Source organism: Haliotis asinina, chromosome 12 (assembly GCF_037392515.1).
Source record: "Haliotis asinina isolate JCU_RB_2024 chromosome 12, JCU_Hal_asi_v2, whole genome shotgun sequence".
Taxonomy (NCBI): Eukaryota; Metazoa; Mollusca; class Gastropoda; order Lepetellida; family Haliotidae; genus Haliotis; species Haliotis asinina.
In genome coordinates this window covers 23,503,035-23,525,581 of record NC_090291.1, presented here as the reverse complement: position 1 = coordinate 23,525,581, position 22,547 = coordinate 23,503,035, and the positions used below count along the sequence as shown (strand labels likewise).

General features: G+C 36.5%; 1 protein-coding gene across 3 annotated transcripts in view; it reads right to left on the bottom strand.

The window, feature by feature from the left end:
* Positions 1 to 22,547, bottom strand: part of LOC137257619 (E3 ubiquitin-protein ligase RNF31-like) — a 375,097-nt gene that overhangs the window by 98,404 nt on the left and 254,146 nt on the right. For all 3 annotated transcript variants that reach the window (XM_067794941.1, XM_067794942.1, XM_067794943.1), the window contains exons 16-17: positions 14,562 to 14,660; positions 568 to 672 (exon numbers count right to left, since the gene is read on the bottom strand). In XM_067794941.1, the coding sequence (XP_067651042.1) occupies positions 568 to 672; positions 14,562 to 14,660 (204 nt within the window). The remainder of the gene's footprint in view (positions 1 to 567; positions 673 to 14,561; positions 14,661 to 22,547) is intronic.

Sequence of the window (22,547 nt, the reverse complement as noted above, 5' to 3'; positions counted from 1 at the left end):
GAGTTAAGATTGTGCCTGTGTCGAACTAGACAATGAGCCAGTGTACTTCTAAACAAGTGGACATTGTAGGACTAGATGACAAAAGAGAAGTCACCATGTTACATGGATGTTACTTGCCATTTTGTTGTAGGAAATAAACATATTTTTCGTACTTATTACTGCATGATTTTTAGCTGCGATTGACTGTCACTCACAGTTTTCGCAATAATTAGTAGGTCACAAAATATAGTTGGTTTACAGTAGATTCCACTTAAAAAAAACACAGTATGTGTGCACAGCAGTGCTGAAGGAAGTCAAAGACCAGACAAAGGAGTCACTTGATCAATGGAGGGCAGGCTGCATGCTTCAGAGACTTCAGGATGTCCAGGAAAGGGAGCAATAACGTGTTTTCGAGTAAATGGTAGAAGAGAAGCCAAAAGCTTTGTTTGCAATTCATTTCCACCCAGCTGTCAATCATGAAAGAGAGAGTACTAATTATAACTGTGACAAAGGATAAAGTGTAAAACTTTGAGAGTATTCACACGTGTCACCATACACCATCATGCAACTATTCAATAAATAAAATACCTGTTTTTTACAAAGGAAGCAAGTTTTCTTGAAACACTGCTGACATGTCATAGAAAGCTGACCCTGTCCATTTTGCCAACCTTGATACAGAAATCCATTGCCACACTGAAACATAAAACATGTTATGATACAAATTTGTACAGGCAAACTAAAATTAATTTATTTGCAAGCAATGAATTATTAGATTTTTATAACAACCCATGTCACATTTTATTGTCCCCAGTGCCCCAAGACAAACGACAATTGTTATGCAACATGTGTTGCATTATTTCTTTACACCATAAAACTATTCAAATACTGTCAGGCATGACAACAATCCATAATCAGCATGTGGCCATAACAAGTGGCACAACTGGTCAAACTGTTTGAAACTGGTGTCAAATTGTCTACCTCAAAATATCTTAGGCACATCTTTGCCTTGAAAAGTTTCTTTCAAAACATATAGACTCCAATCTTCCATTCACTAAAAACTTTGCATGAAAGAATCTAATGATCAAATAGTTTTTACAAATGCAATCAGATACATACTGATGGTAAAACATTAACACCTGAAATGTGAACATGAGTCATCAGAAGATGACATATCCCCCCGGCCCCCACATATTTGAAAGGACAAATCATCTGACAGTTAATCAGAATCAGGATCTGTAATCAGAAAAAGTCACCATTTCAAGATCTATCTTGTATATCTGCTAAGATCTTTTGAAAGATATGAAATAGTTTTCGAGCTGTGCTCCAGAAACGAAGTCAGCAACATGTTCATGGATCCAAGAAAATAATACATCATAAAAACCTGTAAATAGCAAAAGGCACCACTTTGGGGTCTTCCACACATATCTACCAGGTTTTACTGACAGATATTAAGAAGTTTTTGAGTTCTGCTCCGGAAATGAAACACACCTCCCACTTTTGAGAGTACGTCGAAAATGTTTCCATGGAAACTGAGAAAATAATACATCACAAAAAACTGTAAGTAGCAAAAGGCACCACTTTAGGTTCTGACTGATATATTTAACAAGTTTTGCAGAAAAATATTGAACGGTTTTTTAGTTCTGCTCTGGAAACGAAGCACATCCATCCATTTTGAGACTAAGTCCAAACCGTTTCCATGTAAACTGAGAGAACAATAAATCACAAAAACCTGTAATACCAAAAGGCACCACTTTGGGCCTGCCACACATATCTATCACGTTTTGCAGAAAAATATTGAATGGTTTTTGAGTTATGCTCCAGAAATGAAGCCCGCCCCACCACTAGACTAACACCAAAATGTTCCATGGAAAAACAAAAAAAAATAAAAATGCCAAAACTCTGTAAATAGCAAAAGGCACAACTATAGGTTGAGATCATTATATCTATCAAGTTTGGTCCAAACATATTGAACAGTTTCTGAGTTATGCTCCGGAAACAAAATGATTACGGATGGACGGATGGGACGAAGAGCATGTGTCATGTAATGGACAGAGGCGTAGGAACAGCACAGCACAGCACAGTTGACACATACAATAAGAGTCAATCATGGAATGTCTCAGTCACTTAAAGGTGGTATATAATACATACATCATTTATTTAGCATCATTATAAATGAAACCCCATCACTAAAACTGCTCTTTTTGAGATTCAGTTAGCTTAAATCAACCTTTTTGATAGCAGTGCAAAATTCTCTCCTGCTAATGAAATTTCAACCAATCAGAGGGAGGAGTCCCTCAGTGACATGTGAGGTATGGATATAAGGGGCGCAGCAGAATTCATGTACATTTCCGGGGGTAAATGATTTTGTTTAGAGGTTTGTCTGAACCTGAAATTGTGACAAATGTTGTCAAAAATGAAAGCATTATGTTTTCACATCACTGTCATTTAGTCTTGTCGTCTGCTTTGCCAAGCTCCTAAGTTACAACTTGTTGTCATGGACAATTCCGTCAAAATCGCTTGTTGTCATAATGATTACCTGTTGGTTAGGTCTGGCTCTTGTTCCCCAATTCACTCAGGTGTTAAAACCATTTATGTCAAGTGATATAAATATGGTTAATTCAATGGATTGGCATTTTGGTACAAATCAGACTCTGACACGTCTAGAAGTATTTCAGACAGTAGGGATCCCACATCCTCATTCCCTTGATATGATCTTGATACCATGCTTTGGTTTGAATCAAAAGTGAGCAAGGAACCCATAGAGGCATATGGATACAACCTCACAATGCAGAGTTGTGCATCTCCATATCATAAGCCACATCTCACAACTGACTGATCTACTGGGGTAACAGGCTGAACTTTTCCCCTAGCCAAACCTGCCCTTGGGAAACTTTGCCCTAAGACAAACTTTCTCGGAAGAAGTTTTGGGCTAGACCAAACTCACTCCCCAGCCCCTTCCCTTACAATCAACTTTAACTCATTAAGGCAGAGGGACATGTATGTGTGGCAAATTAATTAGCTTCTCATAGCGAGAGCCACGTATAGGCGGGAATAAAAAACACCTCTTATTCAGAGAGAGTTGCACATGGTCATCAGCAGAAAGCACCTCTCATTCATCAAGAGACTCACATGTGCATTTTACATTTTAAATTTGTACTGCACCTATTATATCAATCAATTTAGTAGCATTAATCAAAGATTAGCTTTTCTTACGAGAGAGGTTACCATCTGTCTTAATCAGAAGAAGTATCAAGGTGTTTTGATAACAACTGCTAGCAATGTCATAGGCTTATACAGGCAAATGAACATGTCTGGGAGAAAGAGAATTATGAGATATTATGAGTTACAGGAGGTAAGTGTTTGTTACTAATGGGAGTGAATACTAAAATACATTTTTGCACATTGATTTAATTAATGGTGACAAGGTTACAGAACCTTCTTCTAAATTAAATCATTCATCCATTCGTGTTAATAATTTATATAATGAATTGTAGACATATATACCAATACTGTATTACACCCTTGTTCGTATAGATTTGAAATAAACCAAGTTACTAATTTAGACCTAACTCAGTTGCGACTATTGATTTTTCATAATTCTGAAGTTGATAATGTTACATAATCAAATATGAAGTGATAACTCTTGCATCGACTCATAACATATATATTACACATAAACCATAAAAAGGTAACTGAAGTATTTTGTTCAAGCTGTTGAAATTTTCATATTGATTTGAAATGTCAAAGCAGTTTCCATAAGCATTGTGTAAGAAACATTTGTATTTGATCTCTGTAATTATCTGATCCAGTGAAATTATCATGTGTATCAATAAACTGAGTCTCTATTGATCCATTGTCAATAAAAGCAGGATAATATATTGGTTATGGTATACACATGCATAAAATCATTTAATCAGACAAGAGTAATGAGATAGTTGAACACCTCTTTCAACCTTGAAATAACAGCCTCTGGCAGAATGTATGTCTAGTTATGCTCTTGATGAAAGTGTGACAAGTATAAAACAAACTAATGCGCTGTTATATCACACAACCTGTTTTATTGAGTCACGCCAATTATCAATCTTCTGAACCGTGTTTGCATTCAATATAAATACAGGCATGCTCATCTTCATAAATGTTTGGGGGATTCACCTGCAAGTGTATACATCATAATAAATGAGTATTGTGTCACTTTATGAATTCCATAATACATGTACTCAACTTATGATATTCATTCGAAAAAATCTACAGATTATATTTAAATGTTCAGCAAGCCATTATGTTTGATGTACTTGTAGCGTGTGCAAAATGTATATGCAAATAAATACTATCTCTACTCAGTGGTTGGATTGGGTTGTCAGCAGTAATAATAATCAGATTGTGGCACTTTGAACTCTTTAAGGAAAAATAAACTTGCCAAAGTGCTTGGTAGTCCTGTCTGTACATTTCATGCATCACCACGATTATGTATGTTCACGATACACAAACTTTTTCATGATAGCTACAGTTGATAAAGCTGAAATTCATCATATCAACTGGTCGATGAGTCTAGCAAGTAATCGATCTGTATCCAAAGCTGTCTAGTGACCAAACATGCTCTCCAGAAATTTAGCTCATGCCCCATCACTAGAATAACAGCTACTCTCTGAAATGAACATATTTTACTGAAAAAACGTTCACAGTGAAAAAAAAATGAGACTTTCTGAAGCTATGGAACTCTAGACTTGTCACATTTTCTAGACTTGCATGGGCTTTCTTGGATATATATACTTCAGGGTCTGTACGACAGACTACCCCATCACCTGTCATTTCTTCTGTGACAGGTATCTCATGATACAATTGGTCATAGATAACAAATCAGCCACTATACTGAACAGTTGAGATAAAAACGTTCTATTCCATGACGCAACTACCCATGACCCTTTGTCTTATATATGTGCAAGGAATATATACATTTATGGTCATATGATAACTTATGGTTTCTGCGTTAAATCTAGATGAACAAAACTGACAAACTGTGAATCTGCTCCATGCAAGTCACAGACTAGCTTATTAGTACTTTCCTTGAAATATTCAGTATACACAAGCAATGTATCAGCGAAAACGCTTCTTTCTTTGAAGATTATTAGGCATGTACATAAATTCTTTTCTGCCATTGGCATAGATGTTTTGCACAATTTAACCTCAATGATATAAGGGAGACAATTTGTTTAAGTATGTCTAATGTCTTACATACAAAGAATACATATATGTATGTTAAGAAAAACTGTATGCACTCATGCCACCAAAGGTCTACAAGAGAAAGTGCAATAAAATTACATAAAACACTGAATGTATGGTATGCATTCACACCTGCTTCCTTTCAACATATATCTTTACAACACAATAAAACAATCAGGACTTGGTCGTATGATGAGACAGTTTCCTGTAATCTCCTGTGTGAATTAGTCACAGCCACAGCCACAGCCAGCCAGGCAATCAGCATGGGGTTCCAGGTGTTGAGCAGTGAAGTGGCTCTCGGGCTTAATGAGTTAAATGGGACCCAGCACTGTTTAATTTTGCCCAGCACTACTATTTATTAACTCATTAAGCCTCAGAGCCACTTCACTACTCAACATCTGGAACCCCTGGCTGATTGCCCAACCTGACTAACTGGGCCAAAACTAGTGTTAATCACAGCTGATTTCCCTAGGAGGATTTTGGGGATGACAGGAAACTGCCTAGTCATACCACGGATACTCTACAACAGGGATAGGTCACTCTTGCTTTCTTTACCATTTCTACTAATTAACGTGTGCCTCATCATGCTCCAACGCACACAGGGACTTGGCTCATTCCCAGTGCAACTTAAAGGTCACATGCAACGTAAAACACAACTTTGCAGATTCTGGTACCTTTCGGTATGCATTCACCGAAACAAATCATAAAAAATGCCTATTCAACCTATAAAGTTGAAAAAAACGCGATGAAAAAAAAGCCCGCGAAATCGGAGTTCAAACGTTTCACTAACGTGGCTAAACTGGTTTCAGTAACTGTGCTGCGCTGTGCCCGTGACGCATGCGCAGTGAATAGGTTCGCGGAGCTTGAAACAGTATGCATGCCTAGCGTCTGAGGTTGTGAGCAGTAGTCTAATCTTGGTGGTGTACACAAACGAGTAAATAATCTACTCGTTACGTAAAAAAAGCTTGTGGTAAGCAGTGTCCGTCACAGAGAAAGCTCAGTGTCTTGTTTATTCACACCTATGTGTCTGAATGCCTGTCTGCCAAAGACAAAATGCAATACACAGCTTCAATCATTGACCGCGTGCAATTTGAACTTAACACCTATCAGACTATACGACATAAAGAAAACAAGTTGATTTATGACTCGTGCACCCGAGTCCCGTGTCTGCCACATTATGTAATTAGGCACGTGTGATACACATGACATGCTTTTATGTCTGTGGGTTGCAAACATACTACATTCATTTTTTTCGGATGACTGGATCTGACGGAAACTGGTGCAAACTCTTGTCAGTTTTAAGTCCTGCTTTGTACTTGGACGAATGACAGATTACAGTCACGCAGTAGGTTACCATCTCTACTGACATGATTTTTTTATTGGATCGAGCGCAAATTCAGAGAACATGTATTTTCTAAACCCAACATCTCTATATACATTCTTCATGGATAACGACTTCTTTTAGTGCATATGATTTTGTTTGACAACAGTATATGAATCCAAACTGAAACGACGCATCAAGTACACAAAAAGAAGTTGTTATCCATAAAGAATCTTACTTTCGTGTGACTCGCTATTCTTCTAAAATGCCCATCAAACAGATCATCTTTCTGTACACACAATGAACCCTCAGCATATCAGCAAATGAAACAGCCAATCGGAAGCCGTCGTTACACTTGAGTGCATATCCACCCGCTATGACTGGGTTCGGTCTCCCGAGGGCTTCGTTTCGGGGGAAGTAAGCCCAAGTACAAAATATTGCACTTTTGAATCGCGATTGTACGCTTATAATTTTGTTTATTTGTTTTTTTTAAAGCAGCAATGTATATTATATGTCATGTATAAGTGATAAATGTGTTTTAATTGTGTTTGATTTTTTGGTTGCATGTGACCTTTAAGTTGTGTTTAACCAGGGAGACAATAAAGAGTATATGCATTGTAGATTATCCCTGGTTATCCGAGTTTATTGTATCAGTCGGAATTTTACAATGAATGAATGAATTATAGTAAGAATTAAGAGCAAGAATTATGTGAATGAAATGAACGAAATAAAGAAAAAGAATAAAAGAAAGAAGTACATATATGAATGAATGAAAGAATAAATGATACACCGCTGCCTTCCCTCCCAAAACATGTTAAAGAACGCAAAAGTATCGTGAGAACACATGATAACATCAGCTGTCCTTATAAAAAATCTACTTTGAAACATTTTTGTTTACATTAATAATTAATTCAGATATCTTATTGCATGTGGGGAATGGAATGGACATTAACAAAATGTTAACTGACACTGTCACACTACACTGCCATGTAAAACTCTCACAAAGCGTTCTAAAACACCTTTCCAGTTTTGTCAAATAATAAGATCAATAAGAAAGAAACAAGTTATGGAACTATAACCCTCAAGCATCAAAGGCAAATCAGATCAATTCGGCAATATGTCATATTTTTCTCACACCTCAAATACACCTTAACATTTTGTTTTAGATTATGGAACTATCACTATTACTTGCAAACACATTTCATTTGATATTATATTTCCCTCATATGAATTAAAGGTGTATGTGAAAGATGTTTTTGAGGAAGTAACTAGGAATACTCAAACAACGGCATACAGCATTTCAATGGCAAAATGTCATATTTTTCACACACCTCAATTACACCCTAACAATTTTTGAAGTCATGAAACTGTCACTATTACTTGCAAATTCCATTCAACTGAAGGTATGTTCTCCTTCTAAGAATGAAAAGAATGTGTGAAAAAAGTTTTTATCAGCACAATGTAGTCTATCTTCGCGGTGAATCAAGAATAGAAGCCAGTGAGCTATAACATACCGACTTGAAACTTTACTCTGCTGTCCTAATACAGACACTAATACCAATTATTTGACTTAAACTGAAGTGACACAATAGTTCACCTATCTTCTACATGTTGGATTTCAGTTGTTACAACACTCAGCGAACTTAATCAGCTGTTGAAAATAAACCGGGCTCAATCTTAAATACTACGCTGCCACCATATTGGCTATACTGGTTATGTAACAACCTGAGACATACGTTCAGGGGCTTTTCGAGGAGTTTCTTCTCCCCCTTTACATAGGCCCCCTGGTCGTACAAACAAGTCCTGACTGTTTAATTGTGTTGTAAAGATACATGCTGAAAAAACTAATTCTCTCTCATATCATTGTGAGGTATAATTTTTCAAAATATCTATGATGATGACATGATGTAAAAAGAATGAATTACATACAATATAACCTACGAAAAAATTAGCATTTTGCCAATACATTGCTCATGTATACAGATTGTTTTAAGGGAAGTACTATTACGCTAGTCTGTGATTAACATACAGCACATTCATAGCTTGGCACTAAGTTTCATATAGATTTCATGCAGAAAACATATGTGACCATACAAACATACATATACAAAATGTTGCACAGACAACAAATGGTCGCATGATAATATGTCATCAAATTTGGGGCGTGGGCTAAATTTCTGGAAAGAATGTTTCTCCACCCAACAGCTTAGATACAGATTGATTATTGGTTATAACGCTGACCAATCGGTATGCTGTGTTTTGGCTTCGTCAACTCAAGCTATTATGTTCAGTTATGTATTGTTTTTATAATATTTTTAACAATGTTTCTTGTAAGTTCAACCTTATTTGGCTGTAAATGTTTTCATCGAGTTCAACAATGGAAAAGCTGTCTTTTATTTTCAGTACTCCGTAATTTCTGTTTTGGTTTTTCAGGGCAATTAATCTATTATGATTGAAATAATATTTGTAAAATATGATTATTTTGGATGTCAGAGTCAGTCAAACACAATTATTGTGTTAAACATTTCATCAACCAATTTAATGTTAAACCAATGTAATTGTAATAATTATCAGTTACACAGTGTTTTGAAAGGATTGTGGCTTCAATGTAACTTCAAAACTCTTTACAATTATGTAGTTTTAGAAGAACAAATTTGTCAATGATGTTATGTTCCACGTATGTTCTGTTTGTTGTAGATATCAGAGAATAAATCTCGTAAAAAAATGAAAATTTTGACTTCTTATAAGTTTCTCATGCTAATTAAGAAAAAGATGAAAAATTTTTGTCACTAAGAAATTTGTAAGATTCTTATAAGAAACACCATTTTGATATCTCATAAGTTTCTTATTTCCAGCTATTTCTAAATAAAGAATCTTATAAGTATACGTCTTCTTATAAGAATCTTATAAGATCTTATAAGGTAAAACCATACAGGTAAACATACATACTAGTAATGATGTATGAATTATACACTTACGACAAACATGAATAGATAGACACTTTGGCGACACTTTGATATGAATGAATAGCTACACTAAAGTACACACAGTACAGAATTAACGAAGTGACATAATACTGGAGTATTATATTGAATAACCTTGCAGCTGAATCCTGCTAAATATTTATGAACATGGGCGTGCGTATATACTGTAAGCAAATGAAGTTCATGTGATTAGACATGCATGTTCTGAAGACTACGTTTTTTGTTCCTTGACATGCAAAATTGACTTGAAAACGCAACACAGTAAGTGTTCATAGACAAGAAACACCACATCAACACACATCATCATGAGAAAAAGCATGATTCACGTGCTGCTTGCTAGGCTGGGGTGAGCGGACCACGTGGGTTGGCGGGATTGGTTGGGCTAGCTTGTATGGCTCAGAGTTAGTTAGTTTTTGCCGTTAGTGATTAGATTTTTTATACACTCTGTGGAGTTTAGCATATATAATTCAAATCTGCATAGCCTGAAATATTCGTTCAGGCCATTAGTTTAGCAGAAGTCATTTAACATATAGGAAATTCTCATATTTAGTTTGAAAAGTAAGAGTCATTCACATTTAGTTTGTTGAGTTCAAGTTATATCATTTTTTATCGTCTTAGGTTACAAATGTTATCATCCTGAGTTGTTTTGAGAAAAATTTAGTTGTTCGTTTGAACACATGCATGTATGCATAAACATTGCATAGAGGGGCATGACTCCACAAAGCAAGTTGTCCAACAACATAACAGCACATCAGTTTATTTTACACGTGCCACGAGACAAACCTTTCAACAAGGATGTAACTACACATGCATTCTACTGGAGGCTGCTATTTTAAGGTCGAAAGAGGTTTTCAGTTATCTCATTACTGCAATCTCATTAAATGATTATAAGCATGTGTATCGATACTGTGACTAATACACCCATCCAGCTTTTATTGAAAATGGATCAAAAGAGACTGAGTAATTACCCCGGATTTGATAATTACAGAGATCAAATACAAATGTTTTACACAATGCCCCTGCAAATTGCATAGAAAACTGACAATTCAAATCAACATGAACCTTTCAACAGCTTGAACAAAAATGCATGAAATACCCTTGTATGGTTTAAATGACATTACCTCTGTCGATGTCTAAGACGTTGTTGAATTACCAACATACAGTCGAACCCCATTGTCTAGAACTCGGTTGAGACGAATTCTCGGATGTGTCGAACTGACATCTCGGTCCCTGCCGATTTCCTTATATTTATCATTATTTTTACCCTGATGTGTCGAACTAGATGTGTCGAATTCCCGGTTGTGTCGAACTCATTTTAGGGTCCCCAAAGGCTCTAACAAGTACAAATTTACCCTTTTGTCTCGAACTGTCAAAGTTGGTTGTAGCAACTGAAAACTGCAGTCGCGCAATCGGAAGTCATCCTCATAAGATCAAAAGTAACGATTAACAGACTCAACAATCAAGTGACATGTTTAACTACGCATCTATACACACATTGACAGCACACTTACCAACTGAACTTTACTCAAACAATTAACCATAATTAAGTTGTTACCAGTGACACGTTGATCACGGACCGACAGGATATCTCTAAACAAACAATGGCGCATGTTGTTGTCATGTGACAGTCATGTTAGCGGTCATGTGATTTCCTTGAAAATACAAAATGAGAAGTGAGGAAAACGGAGTTGGATTATCTAAATTGATGTTTTGTTTTTGGTGTAGTATTTAAGGTGTAGGATCAATTTTTTAACCAGTACGGTTAGTAACATGGCAGAGCAATTCAGCGAAGGACCCGATCAGCCCGGGGGGATAACTGGATCGCATGTTACACCTAAAAAGCGAAAATTATCTGTGAAGACAATAGAGACAAAATACGAGGCTGTCATAGCTGTGGAGTCAGGTGGAAAATCCAAAGCAGAAATTGCAACTGAATTTGGCATACCCAGAAATACACTTTCTACATGGATTAAAAATGCTGATAAAATCAAAGAGGCATTTGTTCAGTCAAGCTTTTCGCCTTCTCGTAAGAGAATGCGTACTGCTAAATTTGATGACGTTGAGGAAGCACTTTTGAAATGGTTCAAAATGGTTAGGGATAGCAGTGCTAATGTAAGCGGTGCTTTATTGAAGGCACAAGCAGAAAAGTTAGCCCAAAAATTAGGCAGACATGATTTTTCCTGCTCAAATGGTTGGCTGGATAGATTTAAGGAAAGACATGAAATTGTCTTGAAGAAAATTTGTGGAGAGGAAAAGTCGGTAGACACGAACGCAGATGCAATGTGTGAGTGGAAGGGGAACCTTGTTACACTTTTGAAATCTCACGCCGAGGATGACATTTACAATGTTGATGAGACTGGTCTCTTTTATCGCTTGATGCCTGACAAAACACTCGAATTTAAGCACCGTGGTTGTGTTGGTTCTTGGTCCTTTCAATGCTGACGGATGTGTCGAACACTCGGATAAGTCGAACTTTTCCCTTGGTCCCGACGAGTTCGACACAACGGGGTTCGACTGTACTATGTTTTGTAACAAATGTAGTAAAATATCTCAGTGTTATAATAACACTGACTATATTTATTATATATTTGATGCAAAGGGCACAGACTATCACATTTTGTTCGATCAGGTAACATTATTAACTTTTGATCACTGAAAATAACTAGTTACAATTCAGTAAGCTTTAACTTGGTAAGTATATTCATGCCTAATCTACTCAAGCTTGGATGTAGAATTATCTGTGTTTATACCCTATGTTTCATTACATGAAACATGATATTGTAATAAAGCCTAAAAAGTGAATTCAAACTGTTTTATTGTATGTTCTTTTATGCATTTTTTGCACATCCTTGAAACTTTGTATGTTGCTTCCTATTTATCTGGAAGTTGAAGAAAATCCTCAGTAACCTCTAAACCGTAACATCTAAGTCAGTCAATGTGCACAAGAAGTATTTTTGTGTCCATTCCCAATGAAGAGTATCAGACACTTAGTCTGCTGGATGTGGGATCATAAATTCCACTCATCCGCTCATACCCACAAGTAAAATGTATTTTGGGAAAGTGAAAAACAGAATTTGTTCATCCTACAGGACAAGTACATTTTCTGACCTACTTTATTTCAAAACAATAAGTTGAAGTTTCATCATTCCTAATTAGAAGTAGATTCAATATCCCTGAAAACTAATTGCAAAGTTTAAGTCTTGATGTGTGTTTGGTATTCCTTTTGAACAGATATCATGCAGCATGGTTTTTGTAACCTAAAAGCCGTGAATATCCTGATTGGTTGCTACAACAAAATTGACCAATGAGAAAAATCATCACAATATGAATGTTACTGCTGTCAAATCAGAATAAGCTTTACTATAGGGAATTCCCTGCTTGTGATTACTGATCGTTTATCGTTGTGAACTTTCCTCTTCTGAGATTTCTTTTATTGTTATACAAAGGTAATTTCCAGGTTAGATGAAATACTTATTCTTTTATCACATACACTAAACTGAAAATTATATTAAACTGACAAGGTGGAAACTTTGATTTAACCTAATGTTACAACAATTCTGGCATTTACTAAATGCACTTGCAAGGCATAATTGGCATTTTCAATGAGGTAAATTCACTAATTCATACTTTTTGGGGTTTACAGTTTTCATTATGGTGATTTGTAACCTGCTAGTTTTCTCAAATATTTCAAATCTTAACACTGTATATCCTCTTGCAAAGCTAAAGGAAGTAACTCGACTCTGGAAAATGAAAGGCTTGTGTTCAAACAACACTGCTGACTGAGTTTGCCATTATGTGTGCCGAGTAGAGTCCTTGAAGTGTTTTCACTTAATTTTACCATTTTTCTTTTTCTTTGAAGTTCAGTGATCTTAAATGGTGAACGAATTCAATTTTGTCAAAAGTCTAAGGTTGTACCTGTGTAGAAGACAAAGTAATTATGTTTATTGTAGTTTCATTTCAAGCAAACATTTTGAACTAAAATAATTCAAACATACATTCATTGTGATACATGATCAATATGGCAAGTACAGTTTTAGAAGGATGAGTGGAAAGTACATATTACTCACCCTTTAGGGCCAATGCAAATCTTAACATGTTTCAAGCCCTGCACTGCAAAAACATCATAATACCATTTTTTGCGGACATTTGTCAAACGTTGAAATAATAGCTACAAAGTGATTTTAAAAAGTGAAACACGCATATGCCTCTCTCGCTGAATAAGAGGTGCTTCATGTTGACGGATATATGTGGCTCTCACTGTGAGAAACTGCCAATTACCTGCCCTATAAACACGTCACTCACTGTGTGGAGGTGGTAAAATGGCCCCATATATGAGTCTCTCAGCCTCAATGAGTTAATTGAGTGTTGCTTGGATATTCCAACACACATAAAACTAAAACATGTAAGGAGAATAACTTTTGTCATGCGTCAATTTTGTGAATTTCTTTGAGGATGTGTTTTGTGTGTGGTAGCGTGACTTGTAGTTATTGAAACAGGCTTCAAACATTGTAAAGCTAACTATGTTTTCCATGAGATACTTATGACAATACCACAAAAAGAACTCTGTCTCCAGTGGGCATCTCCCTGTAAAGTGACCCATGTTTTCCTGTAATGGCTGAATGTAATGGCTGTAATGGGCTTGGCTTAATTTGTGTTTTAGTTTAACTGAAACAATTACGTTTCAAACTCCGCAGTAGACTGCTGGAGTAAGGTGAAGTGAAGGCCTACACAGTGTAATGAGTGAAAAGTAACTGAAGGATGTGTTTGTATGAAACTGTAAACATGTGTTCATTATCATTATCAATGACATAGCTTGGGGATTTTTCTGAATGATCGATTTGTATACCTCAGATACAAATGATTTAAATGATATAAATGACAGCATATAAAAACCTTAAAAATGCAAACATGAAAAGTAGAATAAAATAGCAGCTTTGGCATGTTTAGCTTCAAATTTTGCATCAAGGCTAAACCTCAGATGAAGGATCCCACCCATGTTCAAAGAGGGTGTTTTGACCTAGCATGAACAAAGAAGACCAAACTAATTCCAGACTTACATGAGCACACCATCGGAAATTGGGATCCTTTTGCAGATGCCAATCCCGAACCTTTGTTTCAAATAGATCTTGAATGTCCTTGTCAACGAAGGTGTTCAACTGCAAATAAAATCACAATTAAAAATACACCTATATTCTATGAATATACAAATGGCTTTGAGAAACTGACGCAGTGTAACAACTACCCCATTCACTGTATTGGCTGCAAGGGTACCTAAGCTGAGGATCAACTTTTATAACCAGCCTGACTGCAAACACCATCTAACACTTCTTTTGCTGCATTTTATTCTTAATCTGGAAAAAAGTATTAATAACATTAACAACACTACATGTTACACGTGAAGCTTGTTTCTGACCCACAGGTTTAACAGAAGAAAAAAATTACTTCCATGGTATTGCATTGTCTTTCGTCCCAATGGTTTTCCCAAGATCTATCTCTTTGAGTTATCTCTGCTGGCATGAATGTCAGGAACCTCAAAATGCTCTAAGAAGGGTGTGCTAAGGAAGGCAGGAAGGAATTCCTGGGAGAATGATGGTGGGGCCTCTACTTCAAGTGGTTCTAAGAAAAAGCATTGTCACAAAGGTGACATAATTCCTTACTGAAATGATCAGATCAAATCAGTAATGAATGTGAAGGTCGTAGCTAAAGGGTGATGAAGCTGCATGTCAACCTTGACAGAAATATCCTGGTTAATGTATATGCAAAAATCGTAACAAGGAAATTGCTTGTCAAAAACAAGAGTCATCAGAAGATGACAAATCCCCCTGTCCCCCACATATTTGAAAGGACAATCATCTGACAGTTACTTCATGTTTTTGTAGACTAAGTTTGAATAATATCCATGGAAATCATGAATAATATAAATGCCATATATCTGTCCACAGCAAAATGCACCACTTCAAGATTTGTCTCATATATCTTCCAAAATCTGTTGAAAGATATCAAATGGTTTTCGCGTTGTGCTCCACAAACAAAGCCCATCCCCCCATTTTGAGACTATGTCCGAATCATTTCCATAGAAACCCAGGAAATGACAAATCACAAAAATCTGTAAATAGCAAAAAGCACCACTCTAGGGTTTGCCTCACATATAAGTCAAGTTTTGCAGAAAGACATTAAGAAGTTTTTGAATTCTGCTCCGGAAACGAAGCCCATCCCTCCATATGAAGCCCATCCCTCCACTTTGGGACAAAGTCCAAAACGTTTCCATGGAAACCCAGAAAATGATAAATCACGAAAACCTGTAAAGAGCATAAGGCACCACTTTAGGTTCTGACTGGTATATCTACCAAATTTTGCTGACAGATATTAAGAAATTTTCGAGACTAAGTCCGAAATGTTTCCATGGAAACCAAGAAAATATTAAATTATAAAATCCTGTAAATACCAAAAGGCACTACTCTAGGTTCTGACAGGTATATCTACCAGATCTGCAGAAAACTACTGAACAGGTTTTGAGCTATGCTCCAGAAACTAAGCCCATCCCTCCATTTTGACACTAAGTCCAAATAAATAGCAAAAGGCACAACCATAGGTTCAGATTATTATATTAAAAAAATACTGAACGGTCTTTGAGTTATGCTCCGGAGAAATTATGATTATGGACAGGCAGATGGATGAGTGGATGCACAGACGGACAGACAGACGAGGGGTCGACTATATCACCCCGCACTACTTTGTCTTACTGAAAGGTTTGTCTAACAGTTGAGGCCTTACTACCTCAAGCTAGGTTTTGGGGTATTCCTGGGAAGTAGAATGTTCCTGTTACAATATAGCCTCCTTGATGTTGTACTGGTGTTGTTTTAAGGGATTAAGTCACTGGGTGCTGTGAAATTCTGAAGAATAGGATTTGAACTTGAGTTTAGCTCATTGACATTATAATGATCTCGATCATGTGTTCACTCAATCAGTGTTATACAATACATACATGTCTCACATAGGTATTATATAAATACCGTCCAGTTAACATAGCAAGTATCATTTTCACAATGGCTCAATCACAGTTAAGAGAGTTTGATTACAAGTTCACAAACCTAAACGCTGATATGTATATCAGACATTTAATGGACAGTCCATGTTGTTGTTGTGGATATAAGTATGAAAACACCCTCCACTATTTTTGTTCACTTGGGATAACTATATTCAAAATATGAATTAATAAATAGACAGACAGACAGACAGACATTTTATTCAGTAATAGGCCAGTGGCCCAAAATACAAACATAGGTATAATTAGAATTTACATGCGTTTATCTAAATACATCAGAATCTCTTATTTTCCCAACATTATATAAAAATAGGCATAAGTTTTTTATAACATCTATATTTTTTGAGGTCATAATGTTTATAAAACTGTGTTGTGATATAGGGTGTTTCAAATATTTATCCAGAAACTTTTTTCTTATGTCTAGGTAGGCTTTACAATAAAGTAAAACATGTATTTCATCTTCAATTACATACAAATTCTTTTGATAGCAAAAGTGACAGAATCTTGAATCATAAGGGATATTGTTGTATCTGCCAGTCTCAGAACAAAGTTTATATTTGCCGCATCTAAATTTTGTTAAAGAATTTCTCAAATATGGGGCAATATCTATAGAGAGATAAGATTCGACATTCAAGGTGGACTTAAAGAGTATATAATTAGAACACTTGGTTGTATTATGTAGCGATGAGAACCAGTCTTGTGAAAGATTATCAGATAGTCTTTGTTTAAAAACAGACATGAATACATCAATATTACCAATATCCTGTGCAATCCAGACAAAGCCAAACCCAAGTCTATATAATATATTCTTGATATGAGATGCCCAAGTCGTTCGTCCAGATTCATCTAGTGACTTTAGCATTAAATAACACTGGTGGGGCAACCTACAACTTGGGAGAGTTAAAAGTCTACACCAATATTTAACTGCCTTTGACATATAAGTAAGCTGAAGAGGGAATCTGCCACATTCACCTAGTGCCATGTTGTTGCAAGTATTTTTACCAACTTTTAAGAAATATTTACATGTTTTTATCTGTATTTGTTCGAAGATTTTACAGTGGGTAACACCCCAAATTTCTGAACCGTAGCAGAGAATCGGTTTTACCATAGCATCAAATATTCTAAAAAGATCTGCACATGACAGAAAACCTACACGTTTTTGGAATCTAAAGATAGCCATAACGGCTTTATTGGCTTGTGATGCAAGAGTAGTGTGAGCTTTAGTCCACACTAACCTAGGAGTAAACACGATACCCAAATACCTGTAGTATGAAACAACTTCCAGCTTTTGCCCTAAAAGAAACCACTTTTCATACTGTCTAAGGGGCCCACTATTTCTGAACACAATAACCTTAGTCTTATCAATATTGACCTTCATACCAGTGACTCGACAAAAATTCTCAAGGCCATGAATCTTCTTCTGTAGCTGGAATGCTGTATCTGAGACTGAGGAAACATCATCCGCAAACATTAGAGCATATAGGTTATTAACGTTAGGCGAAATAAATACACCACGGCCGCCAAATTGCTCCATACTTTGCATGAGCTGATTAATGAAGATAATAAACAGTTGGGGACTGAGGATGCAGCCCTGCCTAGTACCTATACTACAATCAAAATAGCTTGACAGACCTTTAGATGTTCTAACACAGGCTGACAACCTATCATACATTGATACCAAGATGTTATAGAATTTACCACCCACACCAACTCTTTTCAGACTTGACAGAAGAATTTTGTGATTAACTGTATCAAAGGCCTTAGAGAAATCAATAAACAGACAGTAGAACCCTCCTTTTTTCTTAACTGAGTATTTCTGAACCATAGCTTGAAGTGAGAAAATGTGGTCAGTGGTAGAATAATTGCTCCTAAATCCTGCCTGTGCTTCATGAATAATATTCTTCTCCTCACACCAAACCTGTAATCTACTGTTAAGAATGGAAGTGAATATTTTACACACTGAATCAATAAGAGAAATACCTCTGTAATTATTAGGGTTACTTTTGCCACCAGATTTATAGAAAGGACAAATAATGCTTCTGCCCCACTGCACAGGAAAAATACTTTCCTGGAAAATCTTATTAAACAGCACTGTTAAGTAATTACTGATAAATGTCTTAGAAGCTTTAATGAAGTCAATTGCAATACCATCTGGTCCAGGGGACTTGTTTTTTGCCAGTTTATCAATGTGAAATAAGACTTCATTTTCGGTAATGTCACAGTTTAATGTTACAAGCTCTTCATCCTTGTAGACCTCTGAATTGATATCTCTGTCATGCACATTACCAGAACACTCAGTAAGAAGCCCTGAAAAGTGATTGTACCAGTTTTCACAACTTATATCGTATGTTTTGTCAGGTGTTGATATTGAACCTGATTGCTTTAGTGTTCTCCAGAATTCTCTTGGGTTGTTTCTCGCTGCCATAAGTTTTTCTTTTTGAATATCAAAGTAAGCTGTTCGTTTGTAGTTGAAAGTCTTCTTGAATGATTTACGTAGGGTTTTATAAATCAATATATCTAAGTTATTATCTCTATGGTCTCTCAGTGTTTTATATTTCAAATGTTTTAATTGTTCAAGTTCTTCGTCCCACCATGGGGGCTGAGGTTTGGAATTAATGTCATGGAAACCTGAAAATACCTTCCTATTGTGTTCTGCAGCTCTTTGGTACAGCTCTGTAAAAACATTTAATGAATCTTCAATATTAATGTCTATATAGTGATATAATTCTCTATGTAGTTTTCCATACAGGCTTTGGAACTTAGAGATAAACATATCACAGAGCTCTTCATTCCACACGTATTTAGTCCATACTGTTGTTGAATTACTCTCTATGCAATTGCTAGTTGGAGGATCTGTTGCTACAGGTGACTCGAGCACACCAGTAATGTTGGGTGGCTGGATATTCAGAGAACAGTAAATAGGAAAATGATCAGACACATCACATGTACCAACACCAAAATTAGCAACTCTAGGAAACACAGATGTTGATGCAATCATGTAGTCTACTAGACTAGAACCATTATGTGTAACACAAGTAAACTGTCCTTGTTTATCCTCATATAGTCTACCATTCATGATATGGATTCCAAATGCACAGCACAGTTCCATCAGTTTTTTACCAAAGTTGTTATGATGTATGTTGTCTTTACTTGATCTGGACATTTCAAAATCATCTGAGGGATAATCATCAACATCTCTTACAATAAAATCAATATTATCATTAGGAATGAAGTCTAAAAAGTCTTTAGTCCTAGCATTTAGGTCACCAGCTAGAAATAGTTGTTTGTCCGGGTGATCAGCAGCTATAATATTTAAGTAATGTTCAAGCATGGCAATTCCATCACTGTCACTAGCATCATACACTGGAGAGCCCTCTGGCGAGATATAAGTAAATATAAGCAGAGTGTCTTTATCCCAATGCAAGCACTTAGTTGAGAAAAGTAAAACAACAGTGTTTTGAAAATGATCATAAAGTCTTGTAATTATATCATCCTGTAGCCATTTCTCCTTTATCAACACGGTGACTCCGCCACTGTGGCGGCCTAACTGTTTCATTTTATCTCTCACAGCGTTGACTGCTCGAAAACCGGACAAAAAGGCGGAAAATTCGTTATGAGCCTTTACAAATGATTCACAAAAACATACTATATCGAAATTATGACACAAAGGTTTCACCTGGGAATATTCATTGTCATGTTTATGTCGACCGCCGATATTCCACGTCAGAATGTTGAAAATAAGGCCATGGTCATCGCATCATTTGTCGGTTTGTTTATCTTCCGACTGGGTCCGTCCTTCACCTTCCTTGTCTATTTCATTTCCGGGTCCAAACAAACTGGCCCACGTGGTTGTGTTATTGTTTGAGTATGGCGGTTCTTTGTGCGATCCTTTCTCTTTCACGATGTTTTGGGAATTCCTATCATACACAAACACTTGACCATTTACAATAAGCTTATTTTGCCTCATCTTCGGGTTGTTTCCTGCATTCCTTGCCTTCACAAACCAAGGTGAAAGTGCTCGTCTGTCCTCTCGTATTTTCTGGGGGAAGTCCTCTGTCACACGCTTGTGTTGTGATCCCTCAGTCCTGTCCGGACGTGCTGCCTTGAAGATGTCGCTCTTATCTTTAGATGTCAGAAATTTCGCAATGATTGGAGAACCTGGCTTCCGCTGATTTAGCCGATGTGCTCGTATTATCACCATCTCGTAGGCGTTGCCCATATGTAAATCTTCAGACAGAAACTGACGCACCTTACTCTCCGATTGTTCCCACGTCTCGCCTTTATCGCCGGGAATCCCATGGAAAATTAGATTTTCTCTTCGGTTCCTAGATTCGAAGTCAGTAATCTTATCTTCCATCGCTGATAGTTTTGACTTTAGCTCTTTGTTTTCTTGTTGTAGATGATGAAGTTGGCTGCTGAAATCTGTCGCCATCTTGTCGACCTTGTCACTGAGGTTTACAAAGTTTTTGTTCATAGATTTGATATCAGTTTTCATTTCAAGGAGTATGGTCAATATATCAGTGCTGTCCTTTTCACTCAGGTTTATGCCAAGTGCACCCGATTCGTCCACGGCCAGGGTTTGTTGTCGTGTAGTGGGTCCAGGGTTTGACTCGACATCGCCACATGTGATAAGTAGGACACTCATCAGACAAATTAAACGCACTCCAAGCAAGAGGTAACACCTCTCAAGTTTTAGTCCATGCATACTTAGGCCTTTTATCTTGTTTGGTTGGCAAAATGTGCCTATTTTGGCTCTGTATTGGGCTAAAGAAATGCCCATTTTTCAGAGCTCGTAACTGACACGATTATTAATAAATATGTATTTTTATACGTAGGGTTATCACATGGATACCATTGTAAATGGATACACAGAACCTGCACATTGTGAAAACCAGAAAATAGTTGAATCCATCCACAATTTTATTATCAAGACACAACGCTTTTTATTTCCACAGAAAAATAATGAACTTAATCTGACTTAACAATAACCTCTAAGAATGGAACCACATGACACGAACGAGACCGGAATGAATAACAGTATGGAGGAATGGCATTATGAAGTTATGATAGATTGTTGGAACGAACATGCACCCTAACATTTTCGAGATGATACAAATCTTGTTCAAGGAGCCACAGAGTAATAAGCTGAAAATGCTCCTAACATAGTGCCAGCCTGATACTGCCCCTGAAAAAGAAATATCAAGATCCCCAGAGAATGGATGGATGGACAGACAAGGCATAGACTATAAAAATCCTTTAATATCACCTGTCATTGCTTGGCTGTCAACCTCTTGATAAGAGTTAGCCATCAGCAATTTTTATCCAAAAATCTTCTGGTACTTAAATGTGTTTTTCATTGACATGAATCTGATTTCTAGAAGTTGGTTAACCAACTTAATTGAGTTAACAAAAGCAGAGTGAAGTTAAAATATTTTCATGAGTCTGAATCTCCTCATCAACGTAGAAGGTCCTTGTGTGAAGACTAGCCACTGTGGGTTTGGTTGCCATGAGGCCATGTATATTCCAGAAAGAAGTACCTCCACTTGTACGGTCAATCTTGGTACATGAAGCACAGGAACCGCTTTGATTTTTTATGAATGAAGATTTGTAAATATGCGATCTTGAAGGTCTATATTTGCAAGGAAACTGTTTGACCTTATCATTTCAGTCAACTCTGGAAGATGGACCATCTTCAATGTCTGTGGTTGAAGATACTACTTCATGTTTTTCTCAGATTTATTAGAATTTATTGCTTGAATTTAGTACTAAGGGCTCCTTTCACAAAGCAGCCTTTACTAAGGTTTACCTTAACTCTCATTCTTTAACATTGCAATAAGGTTATCCAAGTTGCCATAACTATGGTTAACCTTAACTCCCATTCTTTAACACTGTACTAAGGTTACCCTAGACTTAGGTAACCTTAGTGCAATGTCAAAGAATGAGAGTTAAGGTTAACCGTAGTAAAGGTTGCTTTGTGGAGGGAGCCCCAATAAGTTGG